Source organism: Gorilla gorilla, chromosome 2, assembly GCF_029281585.2.
Source record: "Gorilla gorilla gorilla isolate KB3781 chromosome 2, NHGRI_mGorGor1-v2.1_pri, whole genome shotgun sequence".
Taxonomy (NCBI): domain Eukaryota; kingdom Metazoa; phylum Chordata; class Mammalia; order Primates; family Hominidae; genus Gorilla; species Gorilla gorilla.
The window spans coordinates 208,828,939-208,842,897 of NC_086017.1; the positions used below are offsets into that span (position 1 = coordinate 208,828,939).

Below are 13,959 nucleotides of genomic sequence, written 5' to 3' on the forward strand. Positions count from 1 at the left end.
CCACGCCTGGCTAATTTTTCTATTTTTAGTAGAGACAAGATTTTTGCCATGTTGGCCAGGCTGGTCTCAAACTCCTAACCTCAGGTGATCTGCCTGTCTCAGCCTCCCAAAGAGCTAGGATTACAAGTGTGAGCCACTGTGCCCAGCCAGGTCATTTGTTAATAAACTATGGTACATCCACATGATCAAACACATTTCTGTAAAAATGAATGAGGAAAAGCTCTATGTATTACAATGGAGAGACCTTCAGGATACTGCAAGTAAAGCCAGCAAGAGGCAAAATACCATATAAAACACATTACTTATTGTGTAAGGAAAGACAGAAATAAAAACATTCTTATTTACTTGTTTTTGTATAAATACTAGAAAGATAAATAGAAACTAACAAACAACAGTTTCCTATAGGAGTTAGGGGAAGGTATAGAAGTGAGGCATATTGATATAAACTTTCATATGATAGTTTTGATTTAAATTATGTGAGTTTATTATCCACTCAAAAACTCTTTAAAATATAAGTGAAGGGTTGGCTGGTGTGTGGGAATGGCTGTTATAGACTAGTAACTTAAGTCTGTTTAAATTAATTAAAGTTAAAAATTCAGCTTCTCTGTCAAACTAGCCACTCCATTTCAAGTGCCAGTGGACAGGACAGCAAAGATATACAACATTTCCATCACTGTATGAAGTTCTATTGGACAGTGCTAAAGTTGAGTCTAGAGATAGAAGCACGCCCGATAAAATGAAAAAGGATTCTGAGTCTCCCATATAAGCCAGAAACAAATACACAACAAAGTCAACAAATCAACCAAATATTTAAGTCAAATATCAGTCAAATATTTATGTGTCAAGACATGATGACGTACTTCCTTTCCACCATAAACTAAGAAATACATGGAAAACAATAAGAGATAAGCCACTTTCTGGATCCTTTTGAATGCATTATAAATACAGAATAATAGATCAATTTTAGTGATGATATTCCAGGATGTCAATCTATAACTATATTCAAAATGGGACTTTAAATGCATTAAAAACTAAAATACTTTTTAAATCCGTAAATTTCTATCATCTCTTCCAGAGCTTCATTCTTTTAACAATTAGTAAACTTACTAAGTATCTACTATATATCAGGCACTTGGTCAGTCACCAGGGATATCATGGAGAACAAAAGCTTTACTTTTTTCTAACACTTACAGGCCAATGAGAGAAACATACATTAATGAAGGATCACACAAATAAGTGACATACTGTGTGGCATAAAGGAAAAAGAAAGTATACTTACAGAAGTAGAGGAACCTAACTTAATGGGGAATCAAGAAGGGCTTCCCTGAGGAAGTCGTCTATAAACTGGAATCTGAAGGGTAAGATTTGGCGTAAAAAGCTTGCAAATAGAGGAAACTATCATGCATAAAGATCTCAAAGCACCTTGGAGGCTGAAGTGGGAGGATTACTTGAGCCCAGGAAGCAGAGGCTGCAGTGAGCCAAGATCACGCCACTGCACTCCAGCCTGGGTGACAGAGTGAGACCCCGTCTGGGGTGGGAAAGATCTCAAACTCAAAGCAGAACGAAACACCTCACAAGACCTGAAAAAAGTTTTGTTAACAAAAATAATGAAAACCTGGTCTGCAGCTTCTAAAACATATGGATTGCCAATTCCTTAATTGGGAGAGATGCTCAAGACTGTACATACCTCAAACACTGTCCTAACGGCACTTAATGTGGACTCCACAGTTTTCGAAAATAAGTTCAATAATAACAATATTTAACAACTGGCACTGAGTGTAAGAGAATCTCCTGAAATATGCATGTTTATTTTCTCTTTTCTTCATTAACAACACACACGAAATATTTTTTTCTTTTCAGGTTTTGCTCCTGCTATGTAAACTGCTAAACAACCCTAAAATGAAGAGAGAGAGCGAACATCCCTTTTCTGTTTAGCTGATCAGCAAGCAGTGTAACAAAAGATGGAGAAAGACATGATCCTATTACAAGAAATTCTGGTACTAAAGTTACTCTCAGAAGTTACTTGACAGCTGGGAAACCTCCATGCTAAAGAACACGAAATGCCCTCAGCTGCGGTTTAAGCAGAGTGCTTTATTGCTAACATAAGAAAATATACCACATATAACAATAATCCTAAATCACTCTTGTTGGGCCTTTTATGCTCTGAGTTAATTTTCCTACAGTGATTACGAGCCTGACAAAAATGACACTTCACTGCCTGGCCTCTAACAATATTACCTCCACCTCAACGGACATGTTTGCAAAGCAGCTAGCTAAGAACACAAGAACTTACAAACACAAAAATAAATCTCTCTTAGACATGATGTGGAAAAGCACGAAATACTGTATCCAAGCTGATTGAAGTACATAAAAATGTACGTAAGTGTGTTAACAATGATGAGAGATGCTGCCGTGCTAGAAATGCTCACGAGCATCTTTTTGTCCCACAAAACATCTAAATCCAGAAGAGTGTTTTTTTAACTCAAAGAGAAGTACATTTTCATTTTCACTAAAAGGCAAAACAAAACAAGCATTACACTTGGATTTAAAACATATTAATCAGAAAAGGAATACAGAGCTATTTATGACAGCCTTAAATTAGTAAATGGCATTAATACTACTGTAAATGGAGACCAAGATCTGGCAGTTCAGTAGCAGTGACGGTTTAGTCATCACATCTCACAACCTTGTCATTTGCAAACGTTTTAAAGTCAGATTCTTCATTGTGAAGAACATATAGTTATGGGCGGGCGGGGGGGGGGGGGGGGAACAACCAAAAAACTAATCATCATTGCTTTAGCTCAACCCACATGCCTGTACTTAAGGGTATCCATGGTAGCAATGATGCAACGTGCCTACCTAGTTCACCGTGCCTACACAAGTGGGAGAGTGGAGAGGCGGATGATGAAAAAAATTTCACTTGGAAAGGTGTTTTAGTATTAACATGATAAAATTACATCAACTACACTGTCAGACTTTTAAAACACATATAGAATCACAAAGCTCTCTAAGACCAGAAAAGGGAGAAAAGAACAAGGGATGGGGTACACACTGCAGCCTCTAGTTCAAAAGAAAATCAAGAATTTTGCTCTTCCTGCTAGAGCCATTGGTTAAATATGTTCAAAGGGTTTATTTCTAATAATAGAACAAATTATTTTAATTTAGTTTTTTCAAAAGCAACTACAAACAATGTTTTAGGCTTCTAATTTCCAACCTACATCCTTCTCTATTTTTGCTTTAACAGTTATATAATAAAAATTTATAAATACTTTAGGATAATGATTACATCTAATTTTTTAAGCAAAATAGACCCTCTTTTGCTAAAAGAGTCAATGCAAAAAAAATCAAAGTCTATCAAGGAAGATGGAGCAGAGAGAGCAGATAGATCATTTCAAATAACCTTGCTATAATACTGGAAATAAAACCAAAATGAATGAAATGATAAAAGGCAACTCACAGGGGAGCACCAACATAGACAACCATGAAAAAAATTTAGAGAGGGGAAAAAGCAACAACGACCCTGTTTTCCAGGATTATGTGCCCTTTAAACATTCAGTAAGAATATTTCAACAAGACAGTTTACCTAGAGGTACAGAGAAGACATCTCCTTATAAACAGGGAATGGAAACAGATAATGGGCATGTCTGTATCTGATCAAAAACTACTGTTTGAACTAGAACTCTGAGCAACAAGAAAAGAAAACTAATTTCCATCAATTTTCCTGTTTTTCCTCTTATGAAAAATAATTCATTATACAGAAAGAGTAATAGCCTACTTTCAGAATTTACAAATTTACCTACTCTTTTATTACTGAATGTAATTTTAAAATCTCAACAAGTTTGTCTAGCAATCACTATGAGACATCGTAAGTGCACAGAAATAAAAAAGGTAAATTATTCCATATTTTAAAAACCAATGGATGAATTTTAAATGTAAGCACGCTGAATCTATAACACCATCACACAATGTCTGCAAACTGGTGCTCAAAAATAAAAGAAGCCAAACTTAGAGATTAAGTGAAGCATGCTGCACTTTGAACACAATGAGCAAAACAGACTTCAAAACAAGTGCTTTCAAGGAGTGCTTGTACAAGTCTAATCATTTTAAATCCAAACCAACATCTTTCTAAAGGCAACACAATCAGCACTTGACTATTTTCCTCTTCCTAAAAAAACAAAAAATTAACTATAATTACAATAGATGGAAGAGTCCAGAAAATGTTCTCAAAATGAGTTATACTTTCAACTAGCATGGCATGTTGGGACACAAAATAAAGGGGAGGAGAATAACTCTGAGAATATATTTAGAAGATTTAAATATAATCAAGGCTTTACAGACCTTTGCTGTTGGGAGAAAGGCTTCCTGTAAATCTCAGGGAAAAAAATATCTGTGCAACACATTTTTGGCTATCTAAAACACATTTCAAAATATTGCCTTTTCTAAAGGATATAAACTAAGCATCACATGGATTCACATACCTATTTTCAAATGTATAACAATGGTTACACCTTATTTTTAAAATACACTGAACAAAGGGTCTCTCACATCTGTCACTAACAATGAAATACAGAAAAGCATATTATATCTTACCTTTGTGGTTACAATGCACAGGCAATCCATTACTCTACCATTACAATATTTTATACATAAAGCAAAACTATTTTAAGTTGCCTAGTTGAACAAAAAATGTAAATAAAAATAAATAAAGTTGTGAGATAAAACCATAAATGAAAAAGTTATAACTGTAACTAGATCTCTCCAGGATCCATTCTTAGAGGTAGCAATTTTTCTACTATCTAAAATACAAGAAACCAGAGTCTGTCACGTGCCCTACAATCTTTATGTAATCTGTATCTGAAGAACTTGAAATTATCCCACAAAACACTGTGGAAGATGTCAGGGTTTATTCCACAAGAATCTACTGCTTCTTCAGATGCTGTTTCATTAATCCCTCTTTTCAAGATATGAGGTTGACAGGAAGTCATCTGATGAAATGCTCCACAAAGAGGTTCCCCCGATATAAATTTAAATCTGCTTCTCCTTGTTAGCTACAGTTTGGATACTCAAATGACAACCACCAAAAAAAAAAAAAAAAAAAAAAAAATCACTAAAAATATGCAAGCAAACATTTCTTCCACTAAACCATTTCAGCAACTGCAGCCTGCAAAGTAATGACTTTCTCGAGCAGTAATGAATGGAATATTCCATGTGGTTTTTTGAGAAGGGGAGCAGGAAAAACAAAATACAATAATTTAAAATATTATCTCTAAAACTTGCCTTTTTTTCTTTGCTAAAAAAGTGAATAAATAACATTTTACCAACAAAGGCAAATTTTAACTTCACTGCCTTACTAAATCCATTTCACTGATCCCCCACACACCAAAAAAAAACCACCACAAAAAGACAGTTACAACTATGCAACCTTTCAAACTCCTCAAGAAGTCTTTGTTTTTAAGTCAACTAACTTTGTGAATTCATGTCCTGTCTCCAAGATCATTAGGACTGGAGCTAGACAGGCTAACAGACAGGGGACATGGCAGAGGGACATGCAACTGGCCTTCAGTATCATAAGCTTCCAGCCACACTCCTCTATACAAATGCCATAGTAAGGTTAGCTACATGTGGTGGCCTGTGCCTGTAGTCCTAGCTACTTGGGAGGCTGAAACTGGACAATGGCTTGAGCCCAGGAGTTTGAGGATGCAGTGAGCTGTAATTGCACCACTGCACTCCAGCCTGGGCAACAGGGCGAGACCCTGTCTGTAAAAATCTTTAAAATCCAAGAAATTTTCTAACAAATTTTTAAGGCATAATAAGGAAGAGTATTATCTGCAATTTTTGTCCACAAAGTTTCCTCATAGTTTACAGATATTATGAATGACCTCACGTTCAAACAACTGAACTGCTCCTACTTGCCTCTTACACCCCATTCCTCCTCCTAACATTTCAAATACACATGGACTGCACTAACAACTTTCAGACTAAACCACATTTCACTATTAAGGGTTATGAAAAGGAGTTAATACATATATACCATTTGGTAGAACCTATCAAATAGTAAGCATTATCAATGTTGTTATTACTATTATTAATATGTATCAAATTACAGCCTTTTATTTAAAGCCTAACAGGATATACTTGAGACAGGCCCAATGGGACTTTACCTTACTTTATCTAATGGGGCTGTTGTGTGAGGATTAAATAATATACACAGGGCACTTAGAATAATGCTGACTTGTTAGGTCAATAGTGGCAATAAATAGTGCAACAGCACTCAGTAAATGCCAGCTACAGCTATATATCTATTGTGGTATAATATGAAATATATTCAGTCTTTGTTTCTGTCAGAGTGCCTAAAACTCTTGGAAATTCCTAAGTAATGGGAAGGTCTTTTTTTGTTCATGACAAGCCCTTTGGATCACAGCTAATGCTAATGAGGTAACTTAAAGTGAGACCCCTAGAAAGCCTCAGGATGAGGCTCATCACCAGAAAGACCACGGGGTTAGAGGGTTAGAGGGTTAGAGGGTTGGAACTTTCAGCTCCACCCACCAACCTCCAGGAAAGGGGCAGGGGTTGGGGGCTGGAGATCAAGCTCTATAAAAACTCTTAACAACATGTGATGTGCTTTTGGGTTGGCAAAGGCAAGCTGGGAAGGCTGAGGACTCCAACTCTACCAGGATAGAAGCTCCTGCACTTGGGACCCTTCCAGACCTTGCCCTATGTACCTCTTTTTCTGGCTGTTCATCTGTATCCTTTATAACATCTTTTATAATAAACTAGTGAACGCATTTCCCTGAGTTCTGTAAGCCATCCTAGCAAATTAATCAAACCCAAGGAGGGGGTTGTGTGAACCCCAATTTAAAACTAGTCAGTCAGAAGCATAGGTCACAATCTACTATTTGTAACTGCCATCTAAATGAGGGCAGTCTTGTGGGGCTGAGCCCCCCAGCCTGTGGGATCTGACACTATACTTCAGAGACTACTACTATCTCCAAGTAGATACTGCCAGAACTGTATTTACGTAGAAACTACTACTATCTCCAAGCAGATAGTGTCAGAATTGAATTATAGGACACCCAGTAGGTGTCCACTGGAAAAGCTTCACCAAAAACCTCCTCATACATCTAGTCAGCACAGAAGTGTGCTGTGTTGAGAGTAGAGGGAAAAAATGGTTTGTTTTCTCCCCTCAGACCTAAATACATATGTATGTAGCTATGTAAATGTCATCATGGGCCAACACACCCCTTATCCCATGCAGGATATAGCCTGGGAATTACATGCTCTGTTGAGTACTCCCTTTTCCCCACCCCACCCCTGCAATTATCATTTGCTCCCAACATGAAAGAGTAAAGCTCATATAAGGCTCAAGGCTCATAACTCCTTAAATAGAGCTTATCATTTTTAAGCAGAATACTGAAAACAATGGAAGTGATATCTAAGTACGGGCTAGGCATTGAATTTTGTGAAGAAAAATAAGGAGGTATGTAAAACCCTTTACCTGGTTGCTGTCTTAGTATTCTGAAGTTTCTCTTGTGAAATTTTTATTACATCTAGAGTAGTCTAGCCCAGAGAGGGCAGGCATCCCTAAGTTTGGCAGACTTCATAATAGAAAAGGCTGAAAATCACTACGGCAAGTTAGAAATATCATTCAGCCTGTGTAACTTAAGCAGTCATTTTCTTCGGGGGGGTGGGAGGAGGGTCTCAACTTCCCCTTTTGTAAAACAAAAAAACTCAATGACTCCTAAGAGTCCTTGAATTTATACCATGCCTATGTTTCAGTTTTTAAATCTGTTGGATTCTAAGGTCCAACAGGACAAGACTCAAGAAGGTCTCATGAGGCTGGGCACGGTGGCTCACACCTGTAATCCCAGCACTTTGGGAGGCCAAGGTGGGAGAATCACTTGAGGTCCGGAGTTCGAGACCAGCCTGGCCAACATGGTGAAATCCCATCTCTACTACAAATACAAAAATTAGCCAGGCGTGGTGGCGCATGCCTGTAATCCCAGCTACTCGGGAGGCTGAGGTGGGAGAATCACTTGAACACAGGAGGTGGACACTGCAGTGAGCTGAGATCTCACCACTGCACTCCAGGCTGGGCGACAAAGTGGGACTCTGTCTCAAAAGAAAAAGAAAAAAAAAAGAAAAGAAACGTCTCACATACCTACCACTTTATCCCCATCATCTTGGGGGATAGCAGGGTGACCACAATGTTTGCTGAATTAATGAGTGGCCTTTCTAATATTTAAACTATAGGTGATTACAAAATTGAAAACAGCCTGAAACAATCCTGAAAATTAGACATTCCATTTTCCCAGTAAAAATAGAAGTTTGCCAACTCAATTATAAACCTGTAAGAATAAGATGAAATAGTCAAATATCCAAATTAATCAGTTAACATATAATTACTTAACAACACATTAAAATAGTATGTCTAATATATTATTCCAGTCACATTTCAAAGAACAAATTTTAGTTAAACTCCTCACATTCATCTCCGATGTCTAGGGTCATCATAACTACAACCACTTTTTAATGATCTAATCTCTGTGACCTCAAACATCAGTTTTACACGGTCTAAGTTGTTTGAGATATGGCGCTTTCTGAACTACAACGTCACTTGAGCATTTATCCCTAATTACTACTACAGATTGGGTATCCCTAATCCAAAAATCCACAATCCAAATGCTCCAAAATCCAAAATCTTTTAAGTGCCAGCATAACTATACTCAAAGACAATACTCGTTGGAGCATTTCAGATTTTGTTATCTTTCGTTTGTTTGTTTTTTGAGATGGAGTTTCACTCTTGTTGCCCAGGCTGGAGTCCAATGGCACAATCTCAACTTACTGCAACCTTTGCCTCCCAGGTTCAAGCGATGATTCTCCTGCCTCAGCCTCCCGAGTAGCTGGGATTACAGGTGCCTGCCACCACGCCCAGCTGATTTTTGTATCTTTAGTAGAGACGGGGTTTTGACATGTTGGCCAGGCTGGTCTCGAACTCCTGACCTCAGGCGATCCACCTGCCTCGGCCTCCCAAAGTGCTGGGATTACAAGGGTGAGCCACTGTGCCTAGCCACGTTCCAGATTTTGAATTTTCAGATCAGGGATATTCAACCAACAAGTATAATGCAAATATCAAAATCCAAATAAATCCAAAATCCAAAACGCTTCTGGTCCCAAGTATTTTGGATAAGGAATACTCAACTTGTAGTGCTCATTCACAGAAGAGGAAGCCACTTTCCCCCATACCGCAGGCATGTATTTATAACCTTCATGATGTAACTAACCCCTTACTATATTATTTTTTAATATACCTAATAATCCTTCAAAAAAGCTTGCACTGATCTAATACTTACAGGTTTTAAGGCTGTACTCAGGGAATGATTATTCAATTTGTGTTAAATTCTACACTAACTGCATCTTCTGTAAGTATCTGTAAGTACTCAACTGGCACTGAGTAAGGTACATTTCAAGCCTATGTGTTCTCTTCAGATGGTCATCTGCTGTTAAAAGTAATTTAGAAATCACCCTGTAATATGAGCTACTTTAGAAGGACTTGAAATATAAGCCTTTTGCGATGGCAACACTTCACCTAATAGGCACATAAGATAATTAACAGTATTTTAGAATACCAATGGCTTTCCATAAACAAGCAATTGCTGCCAACCATAATGGAATTAAAAAAAAGAAAAGACTGACTTTCAGACACTGGACCCTGTGAGAAGAGAAACTAATGAGGTGAGTCCTGTAAATGCCCAGAAAAAGTTTCCTGGCTGTAGCAGAAGGGGGAAACTCAACAAAACCCAGCAGTCTTAAGTTGAGGAGAAAGCGTTGAGAATAAACAGAGCTAAAACTCACAGGTAAGAGTACCAGAAAGGAGACGGCGCGACAGAAAAAGCTCCAGAGATCTGCAGAGTTCCCCTCGAGTCTTCAGATTAGTTTTGATCAGTACATGCATGTAAGGAAACATCAAGGTGAGGAAAAAATCTTAGAAAGCAGCAAATGGAACAATACCCAGAGCTCACGCAAGGCCAAGAATAATGAAAACTCATAATATATGGGGCAGTGGGGATAGCCTTCTATAACCAAATGTTGCTCAGTCCCACTGAAAAAGCTTAAAAGGTGCCAGGCGCGGTGGCTCACACCTGTAATCCCAGCACTTTGGGAGGCCAAGGAGGGTGGATCACGAGGTCAGGAACTCAAGACCAGCCTGACCAACATGGTGAAACCCCGTCTCTACTAAAAATACAAAAATTAGCCAGGCGTGGTGGCACATGCCTGTAATCCCAGCTACTCCGGAGGCTGAGGTAGGAGAATCACTTGAACCCAGGAAGCGGAGGTTGCAGTGAGCCGAGATCATGCCACGGCACTCCAGCCTGGGCGACGGGGCAAGACTCCATCTCAAAAACAAACAAAAAAGCAGTTTGAATAGCATCAAACTCTTTCCAAGTAATTTAACTACATCCCAAAACAAAGCTCAAGAATATTTAAAAGAATACAAAAATACCGAGGCCCCCAAAAGGTAAAATTCACAATGTCTGCCAAATTCATCCAAATTGCCAAGCATGTAAAGAAGCAAGGAAACATGACCCAGAGAAGAGAAAAAAAATCAATCAATAAAAACTGACCCAGAAATGACACATAACAGAATCAGTAGACAAAAACATTTTAAAAGTTACTTTAACTCTGTCCCTTATGTTTATGAAGATAGAGAAAGATAGAGTGTGTTAATTAGACAAAAATAAAAACGAAACTATTGAGACCAACCTGGGCAATCCAGCAAGATCCCATCTCTGCCAAAAAATTAAAAAAAAAAAAAAAAACTGCCCAGCCTGGTGGTATACATGTGTAACCCCAGGTACTTGGGAGGCTGAGGCAGCAGGACTGCTTGAAGCCAGGAGGCTGAGGATGCAGTGGGCCATGACCACATCACTGCACTGCAGCCTGGGCGAAGCAGCAAGACCCTGTCTCCAAAAAGAGGGAGAGGGAGAGGAGAAGAGAAGAGAAACTAAATCAAGCTTCTAGAGGTAAACTGTCTGAAATAAAAAACTGACTGAAATTAACAGTATACTAGATACTTGAGAAGATTAATGAACTTGAAGACATAGCAACAGAAATTGTCTAAAATTTAACATACCAACGAAAAAGACTGAAAAAAGATTAATCATATCAGTGAACTGTAGACAAAGTCAACCAAACCAATATACATGTACTGGAATCCCTGAAAGCAAAGGGGAAGGAAGAGAAAAAATATTTGCAGAAATAATTGGTGAAAAACGTCTAAAGTAGGTAAAAACTATAAACCCACAGATCCAAGAAACTCAATGAATCCCAGGCACAAGAAAGGTAAAGAAAACTGTAACTATAAACAGTACATGTGAGTGACAAGCACCAAATTCAAGACAGAGGTTAATTCTGGGGAACAAGGCAGGAGAACGTGATTACAGTGGAAAACACAAGAGACTTCAGCTATACTTACACTATGTTATCTTCTTAAGGTAGTAGTAAATACATGGATATTTATAATATTCACTACAGTTTCTCCATGATTAAAATATTTTTTTAAAAAATAACACAAAATGAAGGAAAACCAACAGGTCAAATAGTTGCCAAGAAGATAAAAAATTTTCAAAAGCAGAGTAGAGAGTAGCAAATGCCACCAAAAAATCAGATAACATATGCGAACAGCTTCTGTTATGCCCTTGGATCCTTTTCTCTTTTGGAATCTCACTCTCCCTTCATACAATGTCTATAATCTCTTTTTCCATCTTGGGCCTCTGCTCCCTTCTTCACTTTATCTTGTAAATATAATATGTTCACAGAGGCCATTAGGAGAAAGACAGGGGGAAAAAGCACTTCTTAGTAGGACCCTATAGCATTCCTTCTCTTCTTAGCTAAGCTTCTTGAAAACGTAGTTTGCCTTTTTTTCTTCCTTTTCTTCCCATTCCCAATATTCTGTAACCTAGATTCTGACCCTCCTTCTCCACATTAACTGTTCTCTTTTTTCCTTTATTTACCTTAAAAAAAATTATCTAACTACACAGGTAATTCAGGCACACCTTAAACACACAAAGACAGATGCATAATGTTGAAAGTCTTTTTTTATATTCTTTTCCCGAGATAACCTCTTTTAACCATTTGGTATGTATTTGTTCAGCTAATCCTATATGTTTATTATTACTTTGGGTCCTACTGAGAAGTACTTTTTTCTGTTTGTCTGTTCTTCTCATGGAATCTTTGAACATATTTACAGAATAAAATAAAGAGGGGAACAGAGGCCCAAGACAGAGAAAGAGGTTATAGATATTCCATAATGAAAAAGGACAGTGAGATTCTAAAAGAAAAAAGGATTAAGAGCATAACAGAGCTGTTAGTATTTATTCTCTGATATGACTTTCACATCATTGAAAACATATAAAGTTAGGAAATTCTGCAATAAACACGTATCACTTTGGAAATCCAAAAAACAGGAGAGGGGAGGAGGTTTAGGAGCACATGAGATATCACTGCTCTAATACTAAAAATAGTAATAAGCACATACAGATATAGAGCAATCAAGATTATTTAAATGATGAGTTACTGAAAATGTCACATAATCAAAACTCATAATTCAAAACTAATTGGGGGTGTCTTCTAGGAACACATAAGTCTAACCAATGTGACATACTTAAGCTTTCACTGGCCTTTCATTTTCTCAGTAACTGTGTAAAGTTTTGCTGAGTTTTCTCCTAGATTAACAGCTTTTTTTTTGGCATTATATGACAGTTGTTCCACTTCTCTTATAACATTTCTTTTTTTGGAGACAGGGTCTTGCTCCGTTGCCCAGGCTGGAATGCAGTGGACTGATCACAGCTCACTGCAGCCTTGACCTCCTGGGCTCAAGCAATTCTCCCACCTCACCCTCCCACGTAGCTGGGACTACAGGCATGAAGGCACCAACCACGCCTAATTATTTTTTTTTGTAGGGATGGGGTCTCCCTATGCTGCCCAGGCTGATCTATACTAAACTTATAGGAACATGTTTTTCTTTCTTCAGTAATAAATTAACCTTGGCTTACTGTAACCTTTTTACTTTATAAATTAAATTTTTTAACTTTTTGACTCTTTCACCTTAACACTTAGCTTAAAACACAAATACACTGTATAGAGGTACAAAATTTTTTCTTTCTTTATATTCTGATTCTATAAGCTTTTTTCTATTTTTAAATTTTTTTTTTTTACTGTTTAAATACAAACACACACTTTTAAATACTGTTAAAAACAAACACACACACACACCCATTAACTTGAGCCTACCCAAGGTCAGAATCATCAGTATCATTGGACAGTACCACTGAAAGGTCTTCAGAGGCAATAGCATGCATGGAGCTATCGCCACCTACGAAAACAATGTCTTCTTCTGGAATACCTCCTGAAGGGCCTGCCTGAGGCCGTTTTACAGTTTACTTTTTTCTAAAATAAGTAGAAGTGCACTCTATAAAATAACTATTAAAAGTACAGTAGATAAACTAGTAACATAATTGTTAATATTTATCAAGTATTATGTACTGTACCTAATTATACGTACTATGCTTTTATGACTGGCAGAACAGGTTTATTTACACCAGCATCACCACAAACACTTGATATACGTCATGCTACAATGTTATGACAGCAAAGATGTCACTAGGAGATATAAATTTCTCAGCTTGATCATAACCTTAAGGGATCGCTACTTAACATGGTCTGTGGCTGGCCAAAACATCATCATACCACATATTACTGTATTTCTACAGCTTTTTTAAAAAAATAAACGTTGCCTGTTACATTTCTATCTCTATTAAAATTAGTTCTTTCTCTCCTTATTTTAACTTTATGCAATATTTTCCTTTGTCTAGGTAACAAGTCCAATCGCCAAGAAAGTTACTAAACAAAAACGGAAACATCAGTCTTGAAGCCTGAGGTTCTGAATTCTAATCAGTTTTT

The 13,959-nt window shown here is 37.5% G+C and overlaps 1 protein-coding gene across 40 annotated transcripts in view; it reads right to left on the reverse strand.

Moving 5' to 3' along the window:
- The window catches only part of DLG1 (discs large MAGUK scaffold protein 1), a 261,908-nt gene that overhangs the window by 218,586 nt on the left and 29,363 nt on the right, over positions 1 to 13,959 (reverse strand). Inside the window, exon 1 of one of the 40 annotated variants that reach the window (XM_055382777.2) lies at positions 4,591 to 5,058. The exons of the other annotated variants lie outside the window; for them this stretch is intronic. Within the exon in view, the coding sequence (XP_055238752.1) occupies positions 4,591 to 4,620 (30 nt within the window). The 5' untranslated portion in view covers positions 4,621 to 5,058. Of the gene's footprint in view, positions 1 to 4,590; positions 5,059 to 13,959 lie in introns of those variants that run through there. 40 annotated transcript variants of the gene reach the window in all.